The sequence below is a fragment of the Staurois parvus genome, unplaced genomic scaffold, assembly GCF_062004578.1.
Source record: "Staurois parvus isolate SC_StPar_1 unplaced genomic scaffold, SC_StPar_1.0 ptg000195l, whole genome shotgun sequence".
NCBI classification, from domain to species: Eukaryota; Metazoa; Chordata; class Amphibia; order Anura; family Ranidae; genus Staurois; species Staurois parvus.
The window spans coordinates 11,939,550-11,954,022 of record NW_028317991.1 but is presented as its reverse complement, the minus strand read 5'-3'; the positions used below and the strand labels follow the sequence as shown (position 1 = coordinate 11,954,022).

At 43.2% G+C, this 14,473-nt stretch overlaps 1 protein-coding gene across 2 annotated transcripts in view; it reads right to left on the bottom strand.

Moving 5' to 3' along the window:
- Window positions 1-201: 201 nt before the first annotated feature.
- The window catches only part of IFNGR2 (interferon gamma receptor 2), a 39,696-nt gene continuing 25,424 nt past the window's right edge, over window positions 202-14,473 (bottom strand). For both annotated transcript variants that reach the window (XM_089677969.1, XM_089677970.1), the window contains 4 exons: window positions 14,040-14,185; window positions 10,607-10,748; window positions 8,133-8,293; window positions 202-1,527 (listed from right to left, as the gene is read on the bottom strand). In XM_089677969.1, coding sequence (XP_089534095.1) covers window positions 1,366-1,527; window positions 8,133-8,293; window positions 10,607-10,748; window positions 14,040-14,185 — 611 coding nt within the window. In that variant the 3' untranslated portion in view covers window positions 202-1,365. The remainder of the gene's footprint in view (window positions 1,528-8,132; window positions 8,294-10,606; window positions 10,749-14,039; window positions 14,186-14,473) is intronic.

Genomic DNA, 14,473 nt, shown 5'->3' with positions numbered 1-14,473 from the left:
GTATTTCCCTTCATTTTTCAGTAAAAGTTTGAAAAAAAAAAAAAAAAAGAAATCGTAATTTCACACCAAACACGCTGGTGATCTCTCCTTACAATACTGCTGGCTCCAAGCGGTCCATAACCGAATTTCAATGAGGTGTCTATTGAGGAAATCAGGAAAAAAGAGCCTTTCAAGATGATAAAATGACTCATGAGGTAGCGATTACTAAGAATACCATGATTTCTTTATTTCCACCAAATAACAATTTCACAGTGAGAAAATCAATATGAAATAAAATAACGATTAGAACTCGCAGTCTGTAGGTGAACACAGGAAGCAATTACAATAGACAGCATAAACATTAGAAAATGTAATTTCTCACAATGTTTGTATTCCCTAGAAAGTGTGTATGCACCTTCCCAATGTACCATATAAAAGAGTTCCCAGTAAATAGAAGTCTTCATGTTGTTGGCACTAACGACTTTGGTATAAAAACTCTCATTGTTCTTCACACTTGCTGGTCTGTATGCTTTAAGGTGCACTACAGTAATAAATACATATATAATCACCCAAAAGGAATCCTTGGCTGATTACGTAACTTGCAGCTCTGTAGGCACCTAAGTGCATTTCTGCTTCTGACTCAGAGGTGAAGCCTTGTTGGAAGGAGTGCCATGAGATGCTGTTCCACAATGAAAAGGCACTGAAACGCGTAGCTACACTCTAGCATACAAAATGATCATACAACAGAACGTAAGTCAAACGTTGAAATACATACAGTATATGGGAACCGTTTTTCCTGCCAAATTCATAATTCTGTTCCTTGCACAAAGTCACATTGCTCATTTGCTGTCACCAGCTTGGCTCTGCAGTGTGGCTTGGCTGTGTGCATCACAAGACTGGCTGGACAGAATGAGAATTAGAGAATCATATAGATCTATATATCTCACCTATGTTTTTATGTTTGGCTAGAGTTTTTTATTGAAGCTTTGTTCAACACTTTATTTATGTCTGCATGTTGCATGTCACACATACCCCCTATGAAACGTCCAGGACTAAAAAAGGACCTGTGAAGTTCATACAAACTGACATGAAATATTAAGGAGCATAGTGCATATCGCTGATTAGCTTTACATCTTTCCTTGCAGGACAGATAGCAAGACAATAAAACTGGAAGCAGCCCGCTGCCCCTAATGTATACATTAGATTCCCAGGATGGAGCCTATGAATCCTTTATACATCCGGCCTGCATGATGTACAAGGTACAGATTTGTAGCAGTGCTGGGCGAGTGCATCCTCTGTGCAGCCCGTGGTCCATACTCTGTACATACAGCATGAGGCTCCAGGTTCGTACATTGTTCCAATTACGGTTATCCCTCTACCAAGCGCTCAGGTCTTCTCTGAACCCAACTGGTTGTGATCGGGACGGGTTTCCTTACTAACATCCAGGAAAGGGTCCAATTGTACAATAGAAATGTGATCATATTGATCTTCTTCAAATGTGCTCTGAGTACATTCTGTCTGGACCAAGGGAGGAGGATCTTCCAAATACTGCAAGAGACAGATAATCACATAATGGAGTTATTACAAACCTACAATGAAGTTACAGATGAGCAGTGGGTGGTACAGCGTAGGTGACCCATTGAGGGACTACACAGGACTTCCTAATAAAAACTGAAGTCTAACATGAAATGCTACTTAAAGTGCAGCTCAATCTTAACTGCTAAACATGCGGTTGTAACATGTACTTGTAAGTATTATACCTGCCGAGGGATTTGAAATTTTGGTCAGCCAGTTATGTGATTCAAACACCCTTTTCAGATTGCACAACCATGTAGAGCAGGGGTATCCAAACTTTTTAAACAAAAAGGGCCAGTTTACTGTCCTAAAGACTTCGGGGGGGGCCAGACTGTGCCCAGTGGGAGTAAACAATGGTATGTCTTTTGTATTTGGAGTAGAAATAGTTGGTATCAGTGGGAGGAAGAGTGGACCATCATTGGTGTCAGTGGAAGAGTGCCCCATTATTGGTGTCAGTGGGAGGAAGTGTGCCCCATCATTGGTGTCAATGGGAGGTGTGCCCCATCATTGGTGTCAATGGGAGGAGGTGTGCCCCATCATTGGTGTCAATGGAAGGAATAGTGTCCCATCATTGGTATCAGTGGGAGGAAGAGTGTCCCATCATTGGCATCAGTGGGAGGAAGAGTGTCCCATCATTGGCATCAGTGGGAGGAAGAGCGTCCCATCATTGGTATCAGTGGGAGGAAGAGCGTCCCATCATTGGTATCAGTGGGAGGAAGAGCGTCCCATCATTGGTATCAGTGGGAGGAAGAGCGTCCCATCATTGGTATCAGTGGGAGGAAGAGCGTCCCATCATTGGTATCAGTGGGAGGAAGAGCGTCCCATCATTGGTATCAGTGGGAGGAAGAGTGTCCCATCATTGGTATCAGTGGGAGGAAGAGCGTCCCATCATTGGTATCAGTGGGAGGAAGAGTGTCCCATCATTGGTATCAGTGGGAGGAAGAGTGTCCCATCATTGGTATCAGTGGGAGGAAGAGTGTCCCATCATTGGTATCAGTGGGAGGAAGAGTGTCCCATCATTGGTATCAGTGGGAGGAAGAGTGTCCCATCATTGGTATCAGTGGGAGGAAGAGTGTCCCATCATTGGTATCAGTGGGAGGAAGAGTGTCCCATCATTGGTATCAGTGGGAGGAAGAGTGTCCCATCATTGGTATCAGTGGGAGGAAGAGTGTCCCATCATTGGTATCAGTGGGAGGAAGAGTGTCCCATCATTGGTATCAGAAGGAATAGTGCCCCATCGTTGCTGTCGGTGGGAAGATCAATGCCCCATTGTTGGTTTCAGTGGCTGGAATAATGCCTCAAAGGCAAGCAAAAGGCCGCATCTGGCCGACGGGCCACAGCTTGGAGCCCACTGATGTAGAGGATTCCGCTATTTCCTGGGTCAGAATAATAGTTTCCTGGGTCACTTTCCTGCTCACCGGACAGAAGGAATGATGCCAACTCATTGTCCATCAAGCATGTTGAAAGTGAAGAGTTGCTATATGAAGTAACATAGCAAGACCAGGAAATGAGAGAGTGTCACCATCCTGGCTATGGAGTGAACCTGGAAAGTGCCAAGGCGCAGAGGCTGTTTTTACTGAAAGGCATATTCAGTTACAGAAACACATTTCAGGGTTCGGTTCACCCTTCAGCAGGGTTTTGCAGGTATTTAACAAAAAAACAAACAAAAAAAAAAAAACACACCTTTAGGCTGGACTGATGTATAGGAAGATACACAAAATAGTGCAGTGCTAAACTTAATAAGAAATAAATATAATTAAAATATATGTCCTAAATGTAAGATAAACCGTACAAGCGTGACAGTCTATGTAGTGTAAATATCACAGAATCTTCAATCCAGTGGTGGTGCTCCTAGTGGTAAAGTAAGAATTGCACACTCACCAGCGCGTAAGAAAATTACATGATGTATAGGTCAACAAAGATCCCCTTCACAGGTCTGGGTCCAGGCTGGAACAAGCAATTAAACCTTGACATAATGATCCCGTTCATGGTGAATATCAAGCTGTCCACCTGGACCCTGACAGGGGCTCTGACCCAGCATAACAAGGGGGCTCTGGACTGGGGCTGTCAAGGTTTAATTGCTTATGGCTGTCACTCGCTGATCCTTGTTGTAGACCCCAGCACTGCACAGATTCTTCAGGTTTTAGAAAAACACAAAGTCAACATCGTCAAGCTTTATCATTTATAGAGCCTTGCCACAATCCAGTCTCCTGTCCATCCATCCAGAGAGGGAATCACCTGTATACAGGCATCCATACCCACCTATCCCTTAAAGGGACCTCTGGCTCGCTGGATCCATTTACATCCCATGAGGGCTCATATCCATATTCCTGGAGGGGGAATCATCTCATGTTCCAGCCTGGACCCAGACCTGTGAAGGGGATCTTTGTTGACCTATACACCGCGTAATTTTATTACGCCTCTGGTGAGTGCGCAGTTCTTACTTTACCACTAGGAGCACCACCACTGGATTGAAGATTCTGTGATATTTACACTACATAGACTGTCACGCTTGTACGGTTTATCCTACATTTAGGACATATATTTTAATTTTATTTATTTCGTATTAAGTTTAGCGCTGCACTATTTGTGTATATTTGACGAGGTTTTATTTTGTGTCCTTGCGTGTTCAGCTGCTTTTTTAACAGCGCTCACTTTTATTACCATTTGTTGGATGTATAAGAAGAGTTCTGGACAGCGAGCTGAAGAAATAAAAAAATCTTCTCCTAAAGCTTTGGGGAGTCTTTTTTTTATAATGTCTGCTAAATCCTGATGAAGGGGGACCCTACGAACCCCTGAAAACTTAACTATACACGGCTTTCAACAAAAACATACTGGTTTCTATCCAACATACCCGCTGACCTTCCTGAAGAGCTGCTGAAAAAGCAATCCCCTATACTAGTCTCAAGCTTGAAGAAGTCTAAACGATCCAGCGCTCCCATGTCTTCTTGGCCATGGTGAGGCAGAGGCGTTTGAATCACAAGACTGAACATACAGTAGAACCAGCAGCAAAAACATGTCGCTCCAAAACATTCAATGCTATTTGGTATTCCTCCAGCATTTGTTGGGTGCCCACCCAAGAGTGTGTCCCCGCTAAGCAACCATTTGTCAAAGAGAAATGGAGACTCCATGATTAAAGTGTTGCTAAACCCACAACAGTAAAATCAGTCTGTATATGCAGTACAGCATGCTTGCTATATATACTGTATGTTGAAATGAGTTATTACAAAATATATGAAAAATATTTTTTAAAATACATTTTTCAAATATACTGTGTCTTTAAAAATACAAATCTACTTTTTTGGAATGCATTTACAAATATATGTAAAATGTTAAAATGACTTTTTTAGATGTTAAAACAAATCTGAAAAATATATTTTTTAAATATTTTTCAGATTTTGTTTTTAACATATAAAATAGTAATTTAACATATTTTTACATAGATTTGCAAATGCATCCCAAAAATGTAGATTTGTATTTTTAAAGACATACAGTATATTTGAAATGTATTTGTAAAAATATTTCATATATTTTGTAATAAAAAAAACGCATTTCATATATTTATTGAAAAAAATAAATAAAAATTGTAGTATTTGAAATATATTTTCCCAAATATTTTGACATATATTTGAAATATATTTTTCTTCCATATGGGGTACTTCTCCTTTAACCACTTCAAGTCCGGACAATTTTACCTTCTTCCTGTCCAGGCCATTTTTCAGCTTTCAGTGCTATGACACTTTGAATGACAATTGCGCGGTCTGTACCCATATGAATTTAGCTTTTTTTTTTAGACCGATAAAGCTTTATTTTGGTGGTATTTATTCACCACTGGGATTTTTATTTTTTTTTTGCTATGTAAATGAAAAAGTCCACAAATTGTGAAAAAAAAAGTTTTTTGTATAAAATTTTGTAAATAATATTTCATCATAAATCTTGGCCAAAATTTATTGATATCTTTTTAGTGACAAAAAAAAAATCCAAAATTAGTTTATAACCAAAAATTATAACTTTTAAACATTTACTTTATTTTTTTATATTACTTATATTTTTTTTACATACTGTCACCCTAGCAGTACAGTGTCACCATGGTGACACTGTACTACTTGTGGGGGGTGATGAAGATTTTTTTTTTATTTTTTTTTTTTAACACCGATTGCTTTTACACCCATAAAGGCTGTAAAAGCAATAATTTCTCATTCTCTCTGGCTGTATTCTTGCAGCCATTGAGAACTACTGTGTGAGCTATGATTGGTCACAGCTTGTCACATGGTACAAGGCTGTTGTGAATAGCCTTTTACCATGTGACCTCTGTGATCATTCACAGATTTCACACGTAGTAAGCAATAATGTCAGGAAGTGACATCTTGCTTACTACTCTGCATGTGATCACTGATTGGCCAATCAGTGATCACATGATCTGGACCTCGCACAGAGGTCCCGTATGACGATTGGTGTGCCACTGCGTCCGGAAGACACAGCGGGCACTGGATCATGGTGTGGCGCGCTCCCAGGAAGCGCGCACAAGCAGGGGGCGGGGAGGCTGTTTATAAACAGCCACCTGACCCTGCACTGCCACCGTCCGGCCGTTTATATACAACAGCCGGACGGGAATTGGTTAAATGATTTGTAATTGCGCTTTACAACCTAAATCCTGTATTATAATAATAATAATAATAATAATTTTCCCTTCCACCTACAATAAACTCCCATACTGACAGATGGATAACTGATCTGTGTAGGAGACATTCTGCACAATGGCTGGCTACTAAAACAAACTGCAGTTTCTATCAGCTAAACACAAACAAAAAAGGTGTGCGAATTCTTATGGTTCATACAGATTTAAGGATGTACATTATACAGCATGACAATCACAGATGTAACATCCAACTGAACTTTCAGTATAAATCGGCTACATACCTTCTAGGTGCAAAAAAGAAAAAAACAAAATGCGTGCAAAGCCTTAGGTGTTGTCCACATAGGCGGCCGGAGGGGAAGCGGCAAAAACGTTATGTTTCATCTAAAATAGAGGCACAGGGTTGTTCAAATGCCCCAACCCAAATTATATCCCTGTAAAAATCAGCAGGTAGTACTGCCAAACGCAGCCTTTTCACGTGAATGGGTTTGTGCTGCAAACGCTTGGCTTTCAGTTGTGGCGCTGTATTCACAAACAAAATCCCCATTTGGCTATCAAAAAAATGTTTTAAAAATAAAAGTACATGCCTGGCTGTCACTGCTCTACTGCCTTCGCTTTTCAGAGGGGAAGCAACGGCTGCCGCACATGTGAACTAGTCCTCACTGTTCCCTACTATCATGTTCACAGCAGGACCCATGCTCTCTGTGTGGAAGCAGTGGTCTCTCTACAGAGGTAACACCACCTGCTATTTTGGACCTATATTGCTGCAGTCATCAAAACGTATGCCCCCTGCAGATTAGAGAGTTTTAGCTCAGACTCAGCAGGGACCCCTGCAGAGAGACCACTGCTTTCACACCGACACCAAGGGGTTTATTTACTAAAGCTGTAGAGTCCAAAATCAGACTCCCTTCTGCATAGAAACCAATCAGCTTCTAACCTCAGCTTGTTCAATGAAACTTTGGCAATGAAACCTGGAAGCTGATTGGTTTCTATGCAGAAGGGAGTCTGATTTTGGACTCTCCAGCTTTAGTAAATAAACCCCCAAGAGTCAGACTTGGCACAACATCTGTTTTGATGCACCTGGAATTTATTTAGCCTACATTTAGGGTAAATTCACACAGGAACTAGAGGATGCGGCAGGGGACAGTGTGGTGTGCAATTCAGCGCACCACACAGCTCCCCCCCTTTTTTTTGTACAAACTTTATGTAAAGTATACAAAACCTACACTCCATTCATGGTAATGCACAGCAGCATGATGCACTGCGGTGCTTTACATTGCCATGGGATTCAGCACACTGGGCTGTGATAAAATGCAGCAAGTCTGCTTTGCAGTGTGAATGGGACACACAGGAATCAAGTGTTTCCCCACAGTGAAAGGCGTTTTACAATGCGGTAAAGTGCATGTCACCACACACAGCATGAATTCAGCATTAGCAAAATCCCCCCCGAAAAAAAATCCCCGCATGTTGCACTTGCATAGCCATTCATTTCAAACATGGCCAAAAAAAAGCGTCTTTTATGTGAAAACCAAATACGAGAAAATGCACAATTAAAATGATTGTGTAAAAATTGATTCTTAAAAAAGATGCATGAGTTACTTTGCCGTGTTCTGATGAGCACAGGGCAGTCCATTAAAATGAATGAGATGCCCCGCATGCACGGTGAAAAAACCGTATACATGTGCAACACTGTTTTGCGCATGTTCACAAAACATGATATGCGAATGCATGCGCATACGAATAAGTCCAATCGGGGAATAAACTTTTTATCGCCGTGATGTATAATATATGTGGCGGTAGAAGTGGGACATACTACTAAACACTTCAGTTGGCATTTTATTGTCACCAAAGATCATTGTCTGACCCAGGAGAGATCACCAGAGAGGTAAAGCAATGTGGACTGTATGGAGAGGATCTGTATAATAGAATCTGGTGTACTCACATCCAGTACATGGGAGGGGATCCTATAAGGGCCATCCAGCCAATTCTTGATTCTAGACAGAACCAGGTGAAGAGGTTTATCAGGGATGATGAACAAGCTGATTAAACCAATAATGAATACGAATACAAATATACAGCCCAGCACGATCTTATATGTGATATCTGAAATAAAAACATAACATTGTTACGTGCAATAACCATTTTTAATAAAAAAAAATGACTTAAAGCTAAACACTAGTCAGATATTAAAGATAAACATGAATCCAGCTCTGTAATCATTAAAGTGGTTATAAAGACAATTTTTTTCCCCACAAAATAAAAAGATGGTTTACTTACCTGTGCTGTGCAATAGTACTGGTGGCCCCAATTGATCCTCCTCTACTAGCATTTGCTGCAGGTTCTCTCCACTCTTCCTCTTCTGCAAGTGCCCCCATAGCAAGCTGGCAGCTATGGGGGCACTTGTGCAGGTGTGCAGCTGTAGACACACACAGCTCCACTCCGTTCTCACAGGATCTGATTGACAGCAGCAGGAGCCAATGTCTCTGTGTCTGGTGAGAACAAGGAGAGGGGAGAGTGGCACTGCAGACAGGCACAGCGCAGGAACCAGATAGGGAGTTGGGTGCTGTAGGGGAAAGGGGGGGCATATAACTACTGGGACATGTTTTACCTTAATGCAGGGAATGCAAGAAGATAAACATGTCTTGACTTTAGAGTCACTTTATTATATAATTAAAATTTATATCAAGTCAAAACCTTCTTTTCTAGTTTTGGATGGAGTGGGGAAGGATAAGAACTAGGGATGCACCAAAATTTCGGTGGCCAAAACATTTTGGCCGAACATACCCAGATTGGCCGATATAGAAATAGGCACCGATACAGGTGTGGAAAATAGCCACATCCCCTGTCCCTGTCCACCCCACTGATCTTGGTGGCTGGGCATAGAGACCAGTAAAGGAAAGATGGCCTCCACCCATCTCTATGCCCTTGGAGGACCAGAGCGATGTCATTACGTCACTTACGGTTCAGGCGCCATGTAAACAAAGCCTTTTAAAGCACTAGATTAATGTTTGTTTTTTTAATCTAATGCTTTATATTGTAGATGAGAGATATGGGGTCTTATTGACCCCAGATCTCCCCATAAAGAGGACTTGTCACTGCTTATTTCTATCACAAGGGAAGTTTGCATCCCTTGGAATAGGAATAAAAGTGATTAAAAAAAAAAAAAAAAAAAAATTAGAAACTGACAGTGTAAGAAAAAAAAAAAAATGGGTTTAATACGGCTTTAAAAGGATAAGTTATTCTTATTATACAGTATTTATATAGCGCCAAAGGGTATGCTCAGCGCTGTACAGTAACAAGGGGGACAGAACATGAGACAAGACAGTAACAATACAATACACGAGGGGTTCGAGGGTCCTGCTCTTTCGAGCTTACAATCTAGGAGGGAGGGGATAGTGGTACAGGAGGAGATGGCTGTGGGGGATGGAGTGGTAGGAGGAGTGGAGGAGATCGGTTGTTAGGTGAGAGTGGGGTAGGCTTCCCTGAAGAGATGGGTTTTCAGGGTGCACCTTTAGTAACATGTTACACTCCTATTAAGGGTGCCACATGTTACTAAATAGGCAGCCCCCATCTCCTGACTGGCCGATGTGACAGCGGGCTGGGGATCTTCCCACTGTTGCAAGTAAAAAACAAACAAAAAAAAAACCGCAGCGAGGCTCCGCCCACTTAGCCATGTTATTCATTCACAGAGTTCTGTGAATGGTAAACTACAACTACCAACAGCCTTTGCGGCTGATGACTTGAAGTTCTCAATGAACTACAAGGGTGCTTTTGAGCTCTCTAGGTAGTTCACCGATTCTTCCCGTCATTCAGTAATTGCCTGCCTGTATGAGGTATGCTACACAGACAGCCTGCAGGAGCCTTAAGTTGCACCTGTGACCTGCTGATTGTGGGTGAAATGCTTTAAGTCTAATACAAGATTTATAGAACGCCAACAGTTGGCTCAGCGCTTTACAATATAACAGGAGACAGTACAGTTCAATAAATTTTTGTAAAAAAAAAAAAAAAAGAAGGATGAACTTATCTTTCATGCATACACCTGTGCAAAGGCCCCATGTGTGCCTGTATGGGACAGACAGGTGTGTTCCGTTCAGGCAGTCCTATTCATGTCAATTTGGACACCGTGTCTGTGCAGTCACAGCTGCTGGTCCCAATTTCATCTCTCCAAACTCATTCTGTGTTCAAGGACATGCGCACCTTCACCAACATGGATGTCACATTGGGAGCAGCGATTGTGTCTGTGCAGCTGCTGAGTCCAAACAGACATGAACAGGACTGTCTGCCCAGAGATCCGTGGGATACCCATGCATCCCATGCGGGTAAACATGACCCTCATACAGGCTTCATTCACAAGTACACACAAGTGAATGAGGCCCAATGTCAAACCTGTCTATATAAATAAAACAAATTAATTACCTGTAGCTGTAGTTTCACACACGGGGTCACTCAGCAGGCCTTTTATAAAATGTGTAAAAGCATACACCTGAACACAGTAATTTGCATTGCTCTCCAGATGGTCCAATACGTGGGTCATGGAAGAATGAAGGTTATCCGTCTTCTAAAGTGAAAAGATAAATCCCGGTCAGAAGATGAACAAAATATATATAGACGTCATCAGAGAACTAAACTCCTTGATAAAGAGAAGGCTTCTAGATCTTTGGAGACCATGTCTGTAAAATACCATAGAGGCCGTATCGATTTTAAAACCACGGAGGCCGTATCGATTTTAAAACCACGGAGGCCGTATCGATTTTAAAACCACGGAGGCCGTATCGATTTTAAAACCACGGAGGCCGTATCGATTTTAAAACCACGGAGGCCGTATCCATTTTAAAACCACGGAGGCCGTATCCATTTTAAAACCACGGAGGCCGTATCCATTTTAAAACCACGGAGGCCGTATCCATTTTAAAACCACGGAGGCCGTATCGATTTTAAAACCACGGAGGCCGTATCGATTTTAAAACCACGGAGGCCGTATCCATTCTAAAACCACGGAGGCCATGCCTGCACTAAACCACGGAGGCCATGCCTGCACTAAACCACGGAGGCCATGCCTGCACTAAACCACGGAGGCCATGCCTGCACTAAACCACGGAGGCCATGCCTGCACTAAACCACGGAGGCCATGCCTGCACTAAACCACGGAGGCCATGCCTGCACTAAACCACGGAGGCCATGCCTGCACTAAACCACGGAGGCCATGCCTGCACTAAACCACGGAGGCCATGCCTGCACTAAACCACGGAGGCCATGCCTGCACTAAACCACGGAGGCCATGCCTGCACTAAACCACGGAGGCCATGCCTGCACTAAACCACGGAGGCCATGCCTGCACTAAACCACGGAGGCCATGCCTGCACTAAACCACGGAGGCCATGCCTGCACTAAACCACGGAGGCCATGCCTGCACTAAACCACGGAGGCCATGCCTGCACTAAACCACGGAGGCCATGCCTGCACTAAACCACGGAGGCCATGCCTGCACTAAACCACGGAGGCCATGCCTGCACTAAACCACGGAGGCCATGCCTGCACTAAACCACGGAGGCCATGCCTGCACTAAACCACGGAGGCCATGCCTGCACTAAACCACGGAGGCCATGCCTGCACTAAACCACGGAGGCCATGCCTGCACTAAACCACGGAGGCCATGCCTGCACTAAACCACGGAGGCCATGCCTGCACTAAACCACGGAGGCCATGCCTGCACTAAACCACGGAGGCCAGGCCTGCACTAAACCACGGAGGCCTTGCCTGCACTAAACCACGGAGGCCAGGCCTGCACTAAACCACGGAGGCCAGGCCTGCACTAAACCACGGAGGCCAGGCCTGCACTAAACCACGGAGGCCAGGCCTGCACTAAACCACGGAGGCCAGGCCTGCACTAAACCACGGAGGCCATGCCTGTACTAAAATATAAAAACATTTTGGGCCTCTAGAAGGAAGTGAGGCCACACGGTGTCAAGAGACGAATTATTGCACTTTTCTGTGTGTTGCTGAATGCCCATGAATGAAACAAACGTGCCAAAGAAGCTCTGGAACTTTTTCAGGCTTGGAGCATCGTGCGTTTTTTTCAGCATGTTTGCTGCTGGACATCTGCTAACCATGTTTGGGGTGCCATTAACAATTCATGACACTGCAAGCATGCTGCGTGTTTTCAGCGCATTTTCTGTGCATTTGAGTGTTCAGGAAACACAAAGTGTGAATACGGCCTCAGAGATTTACAGGCTGAAGCAGCAGGGATGGACAGGGCACTTCTGGATCTTCCTTGCACCTAAATGCTGGAAAGTCACATACCTGGGATAAATGTCCAGTGTGCATGAGGCCCAAGACAGTTCTCAGATTAAGAATCTGCATTGAGCGATTTCCCCTGAATCTCCTGTTCCGGTGCCAGATGTAAAAGTTATAATTTCCCGTCTTTGTGTCCTGGTGACATTGGCCCTCAGGACAGCAAGGGAGGGTTAATCTCCATTTCGGGAGACAGAAATAAAAAACTGACAGACCGTCTAACCCTTCCTGACTTTACAGAAGAGACTTTACAGTTCAACTTTTCTGCAGTAAAACCAAAAAGGAAAAAAAAAAAAGAAAGACAAAAGTACTTGAGACTCTCTTCAGGGGTTGCACTGAACAGCAACACAGCTTTTTATCAACGTTATCTCCAACTTCAGCCAAACCCTTTTTTTTTTAGTTTCAGACAGATGAAGTGTTAGACCTTCTGTCAGGTTTCTTTGTCAGCCTCATCTTCATTGGGAGGATATCTGACTCGTTATTTTTGTGACACCAGTACAGGAAATAAAGATAATTGGTAATAGTTGAATAATAGTTGAAATAATAGTTGAAATGCAGACAGCAATAAAAACCAAAATCTACTTATAACATGGTTCACACTAAAACAAATTTAAAGGGATCAATATTCACCTTTTCAATGGTCCCTTCCCTTAGGCCAATTTTCAGCTTTCAGCGCTCTCACACTTTGAATGACAATTGCACGGTCATGCAACATTGTACCCATATGAAATTGTTTTGAGACAGATAGAGCTTTCTTTTGGTGGTATTTAATCACCTCTGTTTTTTTTTATTTTTTGCTAAACAAACCAAAAACAACTGAAAATTTTGAAAAAAAAAAAAAAAAAGTTTTAGTTTATGTTATAAAATTTTGTAAATAAGTGATATTTCTCCTTCACTGATGTGCGCTACTGAGGCTGCAGTGATGAGGAGGCACTGGCAAGTGGCACTGATGGGTATTGATAGGCATCACTGAAAGTCAGCACTCATATATGGCAGGGATAGGCAGCACTGACTGGCATTGTTAGGCGGCACTGAAAGGCAGCTCAGATGGACACGGATCTGTGGCATTGATGTGCACTGGTAGGCACGGATATGTGGCATTGATGGCCACTGACAAGTGGCATTGATGACACTACACTGATCATCAGGGCACTGATCATTAGTGGCCTGATGATCAGTGTAGATGTCCCCTCTGAGTAATGTAATTACCGTCTCCTCTCAAGCTGTCAGCGTGAGGGGAGGAAGGCCGATAACCGACATTTCCTTATTTACATGCGATCAGCTGTGATTGGACACAGCTGATTACATGACAGAGTCAAAGTCATCGGCTCTTTCCGCTGATCGGTGATCTGCTGTGTCCCAGGGACACAGTGCACCATCGATCGCCGCGCTGCACGCATGGTTAGAGCGGGAGGACGTCATATGACGTCTTCCCAGAACTCGAGAACCACTTTGCATGGCGGGCGGGAGGCGGTTAAAGTGCAATATGCTGAATTTCAGATAGAACAAAGACTGGGTAATACCCAACTCCCTGGCCTAGCACATGCCAGGAACCTACCTTCTCCTCTGAATTTTCCTTCCAGTAAGACAGGTTATAGTTCAGCTTCAATACATCAGGAATTGGTGAAAAGGGGTATGAAAACTCCACAATCAACTTTCCTGAATTGGAAAGCAGGACAAGTGACTTCACGGGTCCTATGGTTGCTGCAGAGAGAAACAAAACATGTGTAAATGACTTTATGAACTGTACCGGCATGTGTATCTATCCCTATAAATATACATACACCAGCCATAACTTTATGACCACCCATCTAATATGGAGTAGGTTCCCTCTTCTGCTGCCAAAACAGCCATGGTGCATTGAAGCATGGACTCCACTAGACCTCTGAAGGTATGCTGTGGTATCTGGCACCAAACCATCAGATGTAGATCCTTTAAGTTGTGAGGTAGGACCTCCATGGATTGGACTCGTTGTGTTCCTCAAGCCATTCT